This window comes from Amblyraja radiata, chromosome 30 (genome assembly GCF_010909765.2).
Source record: "Amblyraja radiata isolate CabotCenter1 chromosome 30, sAmbRad1.1.pri, whole genome shotgun sequence".
In the NCBI taxonomy this organism is placed as follows: Eukaryota; Metazoa; Chordata; class Chondrichthyes; order Rajiformes; family Rajidae; genus Amblyraja; species Amblyraja radiata.
Window position 1 is genome coordinate 4241259 of NC_045985.1, and position 16623 is coordinate 4257881.

The 16623-nt window shown below is 48.9% G+C and overlaps 1 protein-coding gene and 1 gene segment (V, D, J or C); one reads left to right on the forward strand and one right to left on the reverse strand.

Annotated features, from left to right (window-relative positions):
- Positions 1–821: 821 nt before the first annotated feature.
- Positions 822–2294, reverse strand: LOC116989812. The segment is given in 2 exon segments: positions 822–1229; positions 2086–2294. Coding segments are annotated over 2 exon segments (438 nt in total).
- A 5899-nt stretch (positions 2295–8193) lies between these two features.
- LOC116989910 (nuclear factor 7, ovary-like) overlaps positions 8194–16623 on the forward strand; it is an 11549-nt gene continuing 3119 nt past the window's right edge. Inside the window, exons 1-5 of the mRNA XM_033047465.1 lie at positions 8194–8727; positions 12700–12792; positions 13500–13733; positions 14467–14489; positions 14591–14697. Of these exons, the coding sequence (XP_032903356.1) occupies positions 8194–8727; positions 12700–12792; positions 13500–13733; positions 14467–14489; positions 14591–14697 (991 nt within the window). The remainder of the gene's footprint in view (positions 8728–12699; positions 12793–13499; positions 13734–14466; positions 14490–14590; positions 14698–16623) is intronic.

Below are 16623 nucleotides of genomic sequence, written 5' to 3' on the forward strand. Positions count from 1 at the left end.
ACTAGGCCATTAGAGTATTGTATTCAGTTCTGGGCACCATGTTTTAGGAAATACGTTGTTAAGCTGGAAAGGGTACAGAAAATATTTGCGAGGATGTTGCCTGGGCTGGATGGTCTGAGCTATAGGGAGAGGTTGAGTAGGCTGGGACTCTATTGCTTGGAGCGCAGGAGGATGAGGGATAACTTTTTCACACAACGGGTGGTGGGTGTATGGAACAAGTTGCGATAGGATGGAGTTGAGGCTGGGACTATCCCAACATTGTTAAGATTGTTAAGGGCTTGGACATCTAGAGGCAGGAAACATGTTCCCGATGTTGGGGGAGTCCAGAACCAGGAGCCACAGTTTAAGCATAAGGAGTAAGCCATTTAGAACGGAGACGATGAAACACTTTTTCTCACAGAGAGTGGAGAGTCTGTGGAATTCTCTGCCTCAGAGGGCGGCGGAGGCCGGTTCTCTGGATGCTTTCAAGAGAGAGCTAGATAGGGCTCGTAAAAATAGCGGAGTCAGGGGATATGGAGAGAAGGCAGGAAGGGCGTACTGATTGGGGATGATCAGCCATGATCACATTGAATGGCGGTGCTGGCTCGAAGGGCCAAATGGCCTACTCCTGCACCTATTGTCTATTGTCTAACATTTAAGAAACAGTTAGACAGGTATATGGATAGGACCTGTGATTTACACCAAACTTTGGCAGGTGGAACTAGTCTAGCTGGGACATGTTGGCCGGTGTGGGCATGTTGGTGCCGAAGGAACTGATTCCACACTGTATCACACTATGACTAGTTCTATCCAACACACACTCCCTCGAAACTGCACGGCGGCGGCAACCTAGGGTAGAGGACTCAACTTACCAGAGTTGACGGTCAGGGTGACTCCACATCCGCTCCAGTCGGTACTGTAGGAGAAGTAGGTGTTGGAGCTGCCACAGTAGTACCTGGCCGAGTCCTCTCGCTGCAGGTCCTTAATGGTGAGAGAGAACCGCTTGCTGGCCCAGTCCTTAGAACCGCTGAACCGGTCCGTGCCGGGCACCGAGTACAGAGACCCCGCTGATCCGGGGGTCCAGTACAGGATCCAAGATATGAGTTGGTCGGTGGGCTTGGCCGACCCCCAGATGAAGAAGTGGTCATCTAGATTCCTGGACGTGAAGCAGTCCAGCGTCACCGTTTCATTCTCACGACGGGTCATGGAGATGGGGGAGATGTACAGGGTGTCGTCAGCCCGAACGAGGCCTGCAGGTAAACGCAGAGTCACACACATTTAGTGGAAAGCAGAGCGAGCCAGAGATAATTAGTAGAAACAGCAGAAGCAGAGATTCTCATCTTTTGTTTTAGAAACATAGAAACATGGAAAATAGGTGCAGGAGTAGGCCATTCGGCCCTTCGAGCCTGCACCGCCATTCAATATGATCATGGCTGATCATCCAACTCAGTATCCTGTACCTGCCTTCTCTCCATACCCCCTGATCCCTTTAGCCACAAGGGCCACATCTAACTCCCATATCTAACTATATTAAATATAGCCAACGAACTGTGGCCTCAACTACCTTCTGTGGCAGGGAATTCCAGGGATTCACCACTCTCTGTGTGAAAAATGTTTTCCTCATCTCGGTCCGAAAAGATTTCCCCCTTATCCTTAAACTGTGACCCCTTGTTCTGGACCCCTTGTTTTAGGTCAGGTCATAAGGTCGTACGTGATAGGAGCTGAATTAGGTCATTCGGCCCATCAAATCTACCCTGCCATTCAATCGTGGATTCTTACTAGGATTCCAAACTAGGTTTCTGCCCTGTCTCAGCCATGATCACATTGAATGGCGGTGCTGCCTCGAAGGGCCAAATGGCCTACTCCTGCACCTATTGCCTATTCTCTATTGTATTCTATTCTCTATTGTACTGCCACTTGTGTCAACCCGCGCATTGGCGTCGTAACAACGTTCTCAGAGACTGTCCTCGACTCCTAGCGCAGTCTCAATCACACGGGGGTGAGACGTTAGGTGGGGTCCCGCCAACTAGAACTATCCAGCTGGTCAGAGCTGGTTAGAGAGGAGAGACACAAGGCCGCTCTGCCTCACGCCCACGAGAGCCATACCTGGAAAAACAAGGAACGGTATCAAAAGGCACCACATCTTCTGAGCGCCGCCACCCGGCTGGAGGAGTTCGGGGCTTCTGGGGTCCCGGGCGAGCAGGGAACCGGGCACTCAAACGGGTCGGACCAATTCTCAGAGGCAAGAGGCTTAGATCCAAGAGGACGGGAGTTGATTGAATCCCGACTTGCTCACTGTGGAGACTATCTGCTCCTGGCAAGAGTCCAATGTACAAATTAATGGCTAACTTATTAAGTGGGACAGGACACCCCAATGTTACATTTTTTAGCTGCACAAGTCTCATTCATTCAGACAACGAACACATTGACCCACGCCCCCTTTAACGTTGCAAAGAAGTTGACAATAGACGATAGACAATAGGTGCAGGAGGATCATGGAAAATAGGTGCAGGAGGAGGCCATTCGGCCCTTCGAGCCAGCACCGCCATTCAATGTGATCATGGCTGATCATCCCCAATCAGTTCCCCGTTCCTGCCTTCTCCCCATATCCCCAGACTCCGCTATCTTTCAGAGCCCTATCTAGCTCTCTCTTGAAAGTATCCAGAGAACCGGGCTCCACCGCCCCCCGAGGCAGAGAATTCCACAGACTCACAACTCTCTGTGAGAAAAAGTGTTTCCTCGTCTCCGTTCTCAATGGCTTACCCCTTATTCTTAAACTGTGGTCCTTGGTCCCCAATTAGTACCCCGTTCCGGCCTTCTCCCTGCATCCCTTGACTTGCACAGGAAATCTGGAGAAAAGCAAATGTATTGACGCAATCAGCTTAATGCAATAGATGTCTGAAGGCTGAATTATTCATTAAAGATTTGCAAAGTTTGTCGGCTTCTGAACTTGCAGAGATAGCGCCAGGTCTTACAGGTGAGGTTGAGGCGACACGTGTAGCGTACGATCAGAGTTCCTTCGTGTTTCACTGAGCCCTGTGTTACTGAGTAAGCCCCTTTGGATATGAACTCGGGCTCACCCCAGTCATTGTGAAATGGCAATGAGAGCAACGCTGACACCGACATTCAGCTGCACCGCGCACCGTGTCTGATGTCTCCGTCTCGTATTTACTCACGAGTTGCCAAGAGTGCGTTCAGCCCATCGAGTCGGTGCCAGCTCTCAGACGAATACCGTCAGGGAAGGTGAGAATCATTTGCTGGGGAAATTAGAGCGTAGAACATTGAACAGTGCAGCACAGAACAAGGTCTGTGCCGAGTCTACCCTCAACCTGGGCCGCTCCAGAGGAAACAATCCAAGCGTATCCAAACTCTCCCTGTGTCTGAGATCCACCAATCCAGGCAGCATTCTGATTGACTATGCGTTCTCCAAAGCTTTCCTGTAATGAGATGACCGGATCTGCACGCAATGCACCAGATGTGGCCCAAACTAAAGACGCATAGAACTGCATCATAACTCCCTGACTCAATATTCCATGGCCCTAGCAAGGAAGGCAAGCATACCGTATTTACCACCCTATATATTTGTGCTGTCACATGCGGCGAACTGCGAACTGGGTCCCTATACAGAACAATGCTGTTAAGGGTCTTACCGATAAGGGTATTACTTCCCCTAACATTCAATCTCCTAAAGAGCAAAATCTCACACTTGGACACACTAGAGGCAGGAAACATGTTCCCGATGTTGGGGGTGTCCAGAACCAGGAGCCACAGTTTAAGAATAAGGGGTAAGCCATTTAGAATGACCGGAACTGAAGACGCATGGAGCTGCACCCCCATCTCCGTTCTGAATGGCCTACCCCTTATTCTTAAAGATAGCTATATGGACGGGAAAGGAATGGAGGGTTATGGTCTGAGTGCAGGTAGATGGAACTACGTGAGAGTAAGTGTTCGGCACGGACTAGAAGGGCCGAGATGGCCTGTTTCCGTGCTGTAATTGTTAGTTATAAACGGTGGCCCCTAGTTCTGGGCTCCCCTCAACTTCGGGAACATGTTTCCTGCCTCTAGCGTGTCCAAACCCTTGATAATCTTATATGTTTCATAAAAGATCCCCTCTCTAAATGTGCCCTGAGACAATAGACAATAGACAATAGGTGCAGGAGGAGGCCATTCGGCCCTTCGAGCCAGCACCGCCATTCAATGTGGTCATGGCTGATCATCCCCAATCAGTACCCCGTTCCTGCCTTCTCCCCATATCCCCTGACTCCGCTACCTTTAAGAGCCCTATCTAGCTCTCTCTTGAAATTATCCGGAGAACCGGCCTCCACCGCCCCCCGAGGCAGAGAATTCCACAGACGCACAACTCTCTGGGTGAAAAAAGTGTTTCCTCATCTCCGTTCTAAATGGCTTATCCCTTATTCTTAAACTGTGTGGCCCCTGGTTCTGGACTCCCCCAAAATCGGGAACATGTTTCCTGCCTCTAGCGTGTGCAAACTCTTAATAATCTTATGTTTCAATAAGAAACCCTCTCATCCTTCTAAACTCCAGCGTGTACAAGCCCAGCCGCTCCATTCTCTCAGCATACGACAGTCCCGGGAAATAACTGGGCGGCGGGGAGGGGGGTCTCTACCGAAACGTCACCTGTTCCTTTTCTCCAAATAACCTGTCTGACCCACTGAGTTACTCCAGTTGTTTGTGTCGACCTGTGGAGGGAACAGATAAGCGACGTTTCGGGTTTCGGGATCATTTAACAACCTGCCATTCTTACCCACACTTGCTTGGATGTGACTCTAGACCAGTGCCAAACATGGAGCTCTGAACTGGCCGAGAGAGTCGTGGGAGGCGCACTGCAACACTTGGCCTTCTCAGGGGCAATTATGGCAGGCCTGTGACAGATGGCCTTGTCTGAAGAAGAAAGTCTGAAGAAGGGTCTCGACCCGAAACGTCACCATTTCCTTCTCTCCATACGTGCTGCCTCATCCGCCGAGTTACTCCAGTATTTTAACATAGAAACATAGAAAATAGGTGCAGGAGGAGGCCATTCGAGCCAGCACCGTCATTCATTGTGATCATGGCTGATCGTCCCCAATCAATAACCCGTGCCTGCCTTCTCCCCATATTCCTTGACTCCACTAGCCCCTAGAGCTCTATCTAACTCTCTCTTAAATCCATAAAGCGACTTGGCCTCCACTGCCCTCTGTGGCAGGGAATTCCACAAATTCACAACGCTCTGGGTGAAAATGTTTTTTTCTCACCTCAGTCTTAAACGGCCTCCCCTTTATTCTAAGACTGTGTGGCCCTTGGTTCTGGACTCGCCCAACTTGGGAACATTGTTCCTGCATCGAGCTTGTCCAGTCCTTTTATAATTTGACATGTTTCTATAAGATATCCCGCTCATACTTCTAAACTCCAGTGAATACAAGCCTAGTCTTTTCAATCTTTCCTCATATGACAGTCCCGCCATCCCAGGGATCAATCTCGTGAACCTACGCTGCACTGCCTCAATCACAAGGATGTCCTTCCTCAAATTGGGAGACCAAAACTGTACACAATACTCCAGATGTGGTCTCACCAGAGCCCTATACAACTGCATGAGAACCTCTCTACTCCTATACTGAAATCCTCTTGTTATGAAGGCCAACATTCCATTAGCTTTCTTCGCTGCCTGCTGTGTCTGCCTTAAATGTAAAAACAAAACCTCACTGCCGGCAAGAGGCAGTGCAATTGAAAAATCGCAGTGAAACACAGAATCTACTGGGCGCTGGCATAACACAGCCTCAAGGCCACTTGAGCTTCCATCTGGCTTTGACCCGCTCCGGGGTCATGGTTGAAAAGCACACAATTGATAAGCCGAGTATCCTGCAACCCGTCGGTTTGAAGTAAAATCCAAGTCCAAAGGCCGCTCGTGTTTATAAGGCTGGCTGAATAACAAGCTGACCGCGAACTGACACAGAAGCTGAAACAGGCACACCGATCCAATGGCTACCAGTGCTGCCATCCACTCGAATGTGGGTAGTCTGCAGTGCGAAGTTCGCTGCTTATACCCCGGTACACTTGGGGTGTTAGGGGCGACACATTGCCGCAGATGCTAGAATGGCATATTCACCCCTTGCGGAGTAATAAACCTGACTCCGCTCATAATTCGTAGAGAGCGACTCAATAGACAATAGACAATAGGTGCAGGAGTAGGCCATTCGGCCCTTCGATCCAGCACCGCCATTCAATGTGATCATGGCTGATCGGCCCCAATCAATAACCCGTGCCTGCCTTCTCCCCATATCCCTTGATTCCACTAGCCCCTAGAGCTCTATCTAACTCTCTCTTAAATCCATCCAGTGACTTGGCCTCCACTGCCCTCTGTGGCAGGGAATTCCACAAATTCACAACTCTCTGGGTGAAAAAGTTTTTTTCTCACCTCAGTCTTAAATGGCCTCCCCTTTATTCTTAAATTGTGGCCCCTGGTTCTGGACTCCCCAACATTGAGAACGTTTTTCCTGCCTCTAGTGTGTCCAACCCCTCAATAATCTTAAATGTTTCAATAAGATCCTCTCTCGTCCTTCTAAACTCCAGAGTATACAAGCACAGCCGCTCCATTCTATCAGCATATGACAGTCCCGCCATCCCGGCATTTAACCTTGTAAACCTTGTAAACCTTGACTCCCAACCCCTCCCTCGCTTAAAGCCCCAGACTGTTCATGCATGCTCAGGCTGGATATTCAGGGTTCCTGTTGCTCTATGTTGTTGTCACATGCGGGCGGAGCACCAAGGCAAATTCCTTGTATGTGAGTACTTGGCCAATAAATTTATTCATTCATTCATTCATTCATTCGATGGAGTGGATGTGGAGAGGATGTTTCTACTAGTGGGAGAGTCCAGGACTAGTGGTCATAGCTGCAGAGTTAAAGGACGTTTCGTCTGGCAGGAGATGAGGAGAAATGTCTTTAGTCAGAGGGTGGTGAATCTGTTGAATTCTTAGTCACAGGAGGCTGCCAAGTCAATTGATGTTTTTAAGGCAGAGATAGATAGATTCTTGATTAGGACGGGTGTCAGGGGTTAAGGGAAAACGCAGGAAAATGGGTTTAGGAATGAGAGATAGATCATCCATTATAGAACGGCGGAGTAGACTTGATGGGCCGAATGACTTAGTTATTCTCTTTTCAAGGGAGAGCTGGATAGGGTATTAAATATAGCGGAGTCAGGGGATATAGGGAGAAGGCAGGAACGGGGTACTGATTGGGGATGATCAGCCATGATCACATTGAATGGCGGTGCTGGCTCGAAGGGCCGAATGGCCTAATCCTGCTCCTATTGTCTATTGTCTATTATCTATTGTCTGTCACGCATGACGTTATGATCGTGACTCTGTGACAATAGACAATAGACAATAGACAATAGGTGCAGGAGTAGGCCATTCGGCCCTTCGAGCCAGCACCGCCATTCAATGTGATCATGGCTGATCATCCACAATCAGTACCCCGTTCCTGCCTTCTCCCCATAGCTCCTGACTCCGCCATCTTTAAGAGCCCTATCTAGCTCTCTCTTGAAAGTATCCAGAGAACCGGCCTCCACCGCCCCCCGAGGCAGAGAATTCCACAGACTCACAACCCTCTGTGAGAAAAAGTGTTTCCTCGTCTCCGTTCTAAATGGCTTACCCCTTATTCTTAAACTGCGTGTGGCCCCTGGTTCTGGACTCCCCCAACATCGGGAACATGCTTCCTGCCTCTAGCGTGTCCAATCCCATACCAACCTTATGTCATCCACAATCAGTACCCCTTTTCTGCCTTCTCCCCGCAGCCCGCTCTCTTTAATAGACCTATCTAGCACTCTCCTGAAAGTATTCCGAGAACCGGCCTCCCAACTGAGGTTGGGGGGGTCCAGAACCAGGGGTCACACAGTTTACGAATAAGGGGTAAGCCATTTAGAACGGAGATGAGGAAACACTTTTTCCATGATCACATTGAATGGTGGGGCCGAAGGGCCTACTCCGTCACCAATTGTCTATTGTCTATTGTTCTGAAAGCCCACAATCGCGGATATAAAATGTATCAACAAAATCAATGTTATGATTGGGCGATGTTTCTTGTCAACCAATGGTGAGCATGTTGGGAGGGGAAGATCTCCCAGAAAGATGCCCCGTTCATTTGGTCTCTACCTCGCCAGAGTATTGGCGATTGGGCTGCTGAAGGAGACTTGCCCGGGCCAGGTTGGGGGATAAACATGGACACTGCCCCGGGGCGGCAGGAGGAGGGTGAAGAGGGAAACAAACCACACAAGGTACGGCTGAACACGGCGTTCAAGGAACAGGCGGGGAGTTTGGCCGAATACTTGAACTGCCCCATCTGCATCGAGCTGTTCGACCAGCCGGTCATTCTGGACTGCGGCCACAATTTCTGCCAGGCCTGTCTCCAGGTGTACTGCGAGGGCGGCGAGGCCAACTCGTGTCCCCAGTGCGGGACTGTGATCGGGGACAACAGCGTGAGGGCCAACCGGGCGCTGGGCCACCTGGCCGACACTGCCCGTACTCTCAACCTGGCCCCGGTCAGGCAGGAGGGCGAAGAGGGTCCGCCCGCTCGGCCGAGACAAGCGGCGCCCAAACTGTACTGCAAGGAACACAAGGAGGAGCTGAAACTCTTCTGTGAGACGGACAGGGAACTGATCTGTGTGATGTGTTTGGACGGGAGAGCGGGCGGCAGCCACAAGCAGCATGACTTCATGCTCATCCACGAAGCTGTGGAGAAATACAAGGTGAGTGTGAGGGGTCGCATGCCTTTCCATTCCGGGGCGTTCTTGGATAAAGGCACAGAGCGCTGGAGTAACTCGGCGGGGCAGGCAGCATCTCTGGATAGAAAGAGTGGGCGACTTTTCGGATCGAGACGCTTCTTCAGACTGAGAGTCAGGGGAGAGAGATAAGGAAGAGTAAGGTGTGAAATCGAGACATCAAAGGAGATGGAGAGCAAGGAAAATGCAGAATAGATCACTGTAAGCTTGGAGAAGCTAACAACGTAGCAAACAGATATAAAATGATTAAGAAGGAACTGCAGATGCCGGAAAAATCGAAGGTAGACAAAAATGCTGGAGAAACTCAGCGGGTGAGGCAGCATCTATGGAGCGAAGGAATGGGCGAGGTTTCGGGTCGAAACACTTCGTCTGAACGAAGAAGGGTCTCGACCCGAAACGTCACCTATTCATTCGCTCCATAGATGCTGCCTCGCCCGCTGAGTTTCTCCAGCATTTTTGCCTACCTTCGAACAGAGATGAGATGTAATCAGGGGACATTCAGAGTGATTGGAGAAATGGGAAGGAGGAGGGGTGGAGGGGGAGAGAGGGAGAGTAAGGGCTACCTGAAGTAAGTCAATGTTCATACCGTTGGGTATTAGCTACCCAAGCGAAATATGAGGTGCTGTTCCTCCAATTTGCGCTGGGCCTCACTCTGACAATGGAGGAGGCCCAGGACATGATTTATTTTCTGCTTTGCGCGACGATGCAAGCGAGCGATCTGAAACCGGTCGCCCGTTCTTCAATCACTCGTGGTGTCTCATCAAATATCCGACCCAGTATCATTAACCTGCGCAATGAATCTTGCAAATATCTTGTGAGATAGTCGTTCCTCTCTGAGCACTAAAGTATCGAGAAATCCACTCATTCTCTCCTCACAGACGTTTAACAAGGTCCACATCATAAATATGGAACTTTACACATGGATGCTTGAATCACAGAGTCACGAAGTCACACAGCATGGAAACAGGCCCTTCGGCCCAGCTCGCCCATGCTGACCAAGACGCCCCATCTACACTCGTCCCACCTGCCCGCGTTTGGCCATATCCCTCTAAATGTTCATATCCATGTACCTGTGCAAATGTATTTTAAATATTGTTATAGTTTATGCCTCAACTACCTTCCCGATAGCTCCTTCTATATATCCACCATCCTCTGTGTGAACAAGTTGCCGCTCACTTTCCTATTATATCTTTCCCCGCTCACCTTAAATACACATCCCCTAGATTTTGACTTGTGTCGTCCGGGTCTTGAAACCAGAGCCCGTAGGACCGAGGGCTGGTGCATATCCACAGAGAATAATCCCACGGTCTGTTCCTGAATCTGGTGGGGAATGCATTCATGCTTTAGACAATAGGCAATAGGTGCAGGAGTAGGCCATTCGGCCCTTCGAGCCAGCACCGCCATTCAATGTGATCATGGCTGATCATCCCCAATCAGTACCCCGTTCCTGCCTTCTCCCCATATCCTTCTGAACCTTCTGAATGTTGTAGTCGGCAGGGCAGTACTCTGCATATCGCCAACTTGGACAATTATACTTTGTTTTAACCAAGCCAATTAATCTACAAACCTGTACGTCTTTAGAGTGTGGGAGGAAACAGAAGATCTCGGAGAAAACCCACGCAGGTCACGTGGAGAACGTACAAACTCCGTACAGACAGCAACCTGGTTCTGGACTCCCCCAACACCGGGAACATGTTTACAGCCTCTAACGTGTCCAAACCCTTAACAATCCTATATGTTTCAATGAGATACCCTCTCATCCTTCTAAACTCCAGAGTATACGACCCCAGCCGCTCCATTCTCTCAGCATATGACAGTCCCGCAATCCCGGGAATTAACCTGGTGAACCTACGCTGCACTCCCTCTATAGCAAGAATGTCCTTCCTCAAAATAGTCAATTTGGCCGATCGAAAGGCGGAGAAAAAGGGTTAAAAAAAGATGGTGAAATTAAGATAGCTGCTCTCCCGAGGCAGCGTGAAGAGTAGATGGAGTCGATGATAAGGGAGACTATTCATCAGATATAGTTGTGTCGGGTACTTGTGTCAACTTTTGTCGGTGTATGTTAGAGCATTTACCATAGACGTCCACAGTAAAACGAGACCCGATCCTAGCCTTTTATTTCCAGCCGTCTCTAATTTTGATGTGAATATAATAATCACGCACAGGCAAGTCTGAAGAAGGGTCTCGACCCGAAACGTCACCTATTCCTTCGCTCCATAGATGCTGCCCCAACCATATAACCATATAACATAAAACCATATAACAATTACAGCACGGAAACAGGCAATCTCGGCCCTTCCAGGCCCATCTCGGCCTCTCCTAGTCCCATCTACCTGCACTCAGACCATAACCCTCCATTCCTTTCCCGTCCATATACCTATCCAATTTATTTTTAAATTATAATATCGAACCTGCCTCCACCACTTCCACTGGAAGCTCATTCCACACAGCTACCACTCACTGAGTAAAGAAGTTCCCCCTCATGTTACCCCTAAACTTCTGTCCCTTAATTCTCAAATCATGTCCTCTTGTTTGAATCTTCCCTACTCTCAATGGAAAAAGCTTATCCACGTCAACTCTGTCTATCCCTCTCATCATTTTAAAGACCTCTATCAAGTTCTCCCTTAACCTTCTGCTCTCCAGAGAATAAAGACCTAACTTGTTCAACCTTTCTCTGTAACTTAGTGCTGAAACCCAGGCAACATTCTGGTAAATCTCCTCTGTACTCTCTCTATTTTGTTGACATCCTTCCTATAATTTGGCGAACAAAATTGTACACCATACTCCAGAATTGGCCTCACCAATGCCTTGTACAATTTCTCTGACCTCAACCTCTGAGTATCTCCAGCATTTTTGTCGACCTTCGATTTTTCCAGCATCTGCAGTTCCTTCTTCAACAACAGGCAATTTGCCTTCAGAAAGACGACGAGGAGGTTTTTCTTTAGCCAAAGGGTGGTGAATCTGTGGGATTCATTGGCACAGACGGCCGTGGAGGCCAAGGCTTTGAGTATTTTCAAAGCGGGTACGTTCTTGATTTGTAAGCGTGTCTAATGTTACGGGGAGAAGGCAGGAGAATGGGATTCAGAGAGAAATATGTCTCGCCATGAATGAATGGCGGAGTGGACACGATGGGCCGAAGGGCGCAACTCTGCTCCTTTAACTCATGTACATGAACTAATGACACTAACGCAAATCCTCTGGCCTGGACATATGGAGACGGTCGGGTAATAGGAGTCCAACTCATATATCGGAGCCATATCGACCTATGTGTCAGACATGTGGGCATCTGCAGTATTAACTCTCCACTCGATAGACTACGTGGGGATTTACGAAGGAGATGCACACCCTGAAGCACATCCTTAAGCTCAAGGGCCTGTATGGCTCTATCTACAGGTAGACACAAAACGCTGGAGTAACTCAGTGGGACAGGCACCTCCTCTCGAGAGAAGGAATGGGTGACGTTTCTGGACGAGACCCTTCTTCAGACTGAGAGTCAGTGGAGAGGGAGACATGGCGACTTGGAAAGGTAAAGTGTGAAAACGAGAGTTCAAAGGGGACGCGGAGCAAGGAAGCTGGAGATACGACTCTCAGTCTGAAGAAGGGCCTCGACCCGAAACGTCACCCATTCCTATCCAGAGATGCTGCCTGTTACTCCTGCATTTTGTGTCTATCTTCGGTGTAAACCAGCATCTGGAGTTCCTTCCTACTCATTCTGTGACTCTCTCTTTAGAATAGCCTTGTAGCTGTCTGTTCTACTATTTCCCCCCACCCTCACCCTACATTCTGATGGTCAACAGGTCGGGGGTGGGGGGGGGGGAGAGAGGTAAGGATACAATGGTTGGAAGGTGCATCACCGCCTTTTTAAGCGGTCAGGTCCAGAGCCTGTCAATTGTCACTTTATCTGCTCCCTTAAACGTCTCTGACAAACTTTTATCTCCATACCAGGATAAACTGAAGTCCTCATTGGACATGCTGAGGCAGAAGATGACCGTTCTGGAAACCAAACTGAGGGAGAAGGAGAGCTTTTCTGAAATCGGGGTAAGTACTCTGGCACACTGATCACTGTTCATTACCCCCCCCCCCCCCCCCCCCCCCCCCACCCCCACGTTCACGAGATTATTCCCCGGCTTGGCGGGACTGTCATACGAGGAGAGATCGGAAAGACTGGGCTTTAAAAGTTTTAACTGGGATTTAAAAGGATGAGAGGTTATCTTATGGAAACGTATACAATTATAAAAGGACTGGACAAGCTAGATGCAGGGAAAATGTTCCCGATAACGGGGGAGTCCACAACCAGGGCCCACAGTCTAAGAATAAAGGGGAGGTCATTTAAAAGTGAGATGAGAAAATACTTTTTCATCCAGAGAGTTGTGAATTTGTGGAATTCCCTGCCACAGAGGGCAGTGGAGGCCAATTTACTGGATGAATTGAAAAGAGAGTTAGATAGAGCTCTAGGGGCTAGCAGAATCAGGGGATATGGGGAGAAGGCAGGCACGGGTTATTGATTGGGGACGATCAGCCATGATCACAATGAATGGCGTTGCTGGCTCGAAGGGCCAAATGGCCTCCTCCTGCACCTATTTTCTATGTTTCTATGTTTTTATGTTGCCTGACCCGCAGAATTACCCCAGCGCTTTGTGTTTTGCTCAAGATTACAGCATCTGCAGTCTGATGTGTCCCCAGACCCTCTCGGTTGGTAGGACACGAGACTTCTGTTTTTTTTTCTTTTTTTTGTTCGACTCCAGGAAAAGGCCACCAATCTACAGGGTCTCATTTCCTCCGAGTTCGCCAAGATGCATAGTTTTCTGGAGAGGAAGGAGGATAGTTTAATTCAGGAGCTGAAGGGCCACGAGGAGAACATTTCGGAGACGATGGAGAAGAACTTCGAGGAGATCCAGGAGAGCCTGGACTCTGTTCAACTGAAGCTCTCAAAACTCCATTCGACAATGGACCGGAGGGAGATACTGAATTTCCTGGAGGTGCGTGGGTCTTTGCAAGGGTCGTTATGAGTCATAGAGTCAAAGAGCTGTATACACGGAAACGGGCCATTCGGTCCACCTTCTCCAAGTTGACCATGTCATTGTGGTCAACCTTTGCATAATTCTGAAGGGACGGAAGAAAGCCTTTCTGCCCATCGATACCCCTGCACTTTTTGTGTCGGAGCGTTGTACTTGGCAGTTACAATTGACCCATGGGGCGATAGATAGTTAGTAGTTTTAATTGCCTTAAAACGTAACTCTTCCTCAAAATTTAGGAAGAGGTCCCCTATTCCCATGAAGTATTCATGAAGAAGAATGTTGTGCGGATTGCGCCCCTGGTCTGCTAGTGCATTTGATCATCAGTGATTGCCCTGTTGCGGCACCTTTCTTGCAAGGTAAGGGCCTATCCCACTTGGCCGTCATTTGCGCGTCACACAGGTGGCGCGCGAAGCTTTGTACATCACAAAATCCTGCGCGGCCGCGCGTCACAGCCTATATCATCGCGCACCATGCGTGCGTAATGCGCACCATGCGCGCATCACGTGCGTGTCGCGTCGTGCGTCATGACGTGTAAATGATGTCGCGTAATTTACGCGCAAATGACGGCCAAGTGGGACAGGTCCTTTCCCCACAGTCAAGGTCAAGTCAAAGTCAATTTTATTCGTCACATACACATCACACGCAGTGAAATGAATTTGTGTCACCTCAGACATCTCTTCTGTTTCACTTTTAGGAAGAAGCGTGCCAAAAGAAGAGGTAGGACATGTTTTTCCCATAGAAACCCCGTGCTCTCCAGGTGAATGCCACTATGTAATGCCTATTTTCTAATCCCAACTGTTTCATGTTTGCATCTTTAGCGAAGACAATCTTCGGATTATAACGGGTGACAATCTTCCTCTGGGACTGTTCAAAGGACCATTGCAGTACACCGTCTGGAAGCAAATGATAGACTCCATTTGGCCGGGTAAGCGCACGACTAAACAGGATGTTGGTTCTTGAATTCCTAGACCTCCAAAAATATTCCAAATGGAATTTAAACTGGAGGTGGCGGAGGGTGGACTTAAGCAAGAAAGGGTTCTTGGAGAAAAAGAGTGACCTTAAATTTAGTTGCGTCTGGTTGAGTAACTATGGTAGGGTGAAGACTATTCCATGCTTTAATTGTGCGGGGGGGGGGGGGGGGGGGGGGGGAGAATGAATTGCTGTACACATCTGTCTTGGTAGCTGGAATCTCAAATTGGATCGAATGCCCTCGTCTGCTCCTAATAGGTTTGGGTTTGGTGTAGGTTTGGTCATCTATGTCAAGCTGACCATTTAACATTTTGTAAAGGCGTCACTTGGAATGTGGCATTCAAAGATTGGATTATCTGATTTGCCAACGATTGTATCTCCAAAATACTGGGATCTGTCTGTGGATCAACACACCCAATAAAATAGTCGTAGATTATCGCAGACTCATACAGCATAGAAACAGGCCATTCAGTAATACAACATCCATGCCGATCACGATGCCACATCTAACATAATCCAATTTCACCATGTTAATTCCCGGGATGGCGGGACTGTCATATGCTGAGAGAATGGAGCGGCTGGGCTTGTACACTCTGGAATTTAGAAGGAAGAGAGGGTATCTCATTGAAACATATAAGATTATTAAGGGTTTGGACACGTTAGAGGCAGGAAACATGTTCCCGGTGTTGGGGGAGTCCAGAACCAGGGGCCACACAGTTTAAGAATAAGGGGTAAGCCATTTTGAACGGAGATGAGGAAACACTTTTTCTCACAGACAGTGGTGAGTCTGTGGAATTCTCTGCGTCAGAGGGTGGTGGAGGCCGGTTCTCTGGATACTTTCAAAAGAGAGCTAGATAGGGCTCTTAAAGATAGCGGAGTCAGGGGATATGGGGAGAAGGCAGGAACGGAATACTGATTATGGATGATCAGCCATGATAACATTGAATGGTGGTGCTGGCTCGAAGGGCCGAATGGCCTACTCTTGCACCCATTATCTATTGTCTACTGTCACTTTCTGGGCAATGGGCAGGTGCTATAGACTTGCACAGGAAGGTAGGCGCTTCCGCCCCCACGAGTCTCGGGCAGATGGGGCTCGTCAGCCTGGGAAGGCAGTCCATCTAGGAAAGGGAAAACTCTGATTTAAAACCTCCACTGCCTTGTGGCCACATCCAATCATGGAAAAGGCTCCAGGAGTAAACCTCGAGAAAATCCGGAGTCGGAACCCCCTAAGGCATTGTCTACAACCTCGCTCTGGCAGCTCCTGCGACGGCGCTGGTGCCAAGCTGTAACGGCCCTGCTGTTCCTTTGGATCGATCAGCGACGTGGAGAGGGGGGACGTGCTGCATGGGCAACAGCCTGTCTGTCCTCCATATGACATCGCCCAGGCTTGCATCCGACCAGGAAACATCACCCATGGTCAGTCGTGACCGAGAGGGGCCCACTATTGTCACTTTAAACCCACGCCCGCGAGTTGTTGATTCACCTAACGAATGAAATATTATTTGCATTCACCCTATCTATTCGCTCTATTATCCCCCCCTCCTCATGTTTTTATAAAGCCCCTCACGATTCTGTTATGACATTTGACACTTGGTTGTATGCCACAAATCTTGCTCTGGTCCTATGGTGAACGTGAGCTGTTTTAATGATAAGGAAGTGAAGGCAACACTATGTTACACTTGCTTTGTAATCCTCGTTTACTTCCTCTCAAGGTTACTTTAACTCATTGAGAATTAAAATATGTCATGCTACGCCTTTACAATGGACACACTTGGAATTCAAGCATCACAGTTAGTGACCGAGTGTCCTTCTACACTATGTAACGGAAAGGTTCGCTGATTAAAAATGAACATTGTATATGGAGGGAACAAAATGTTCGTGT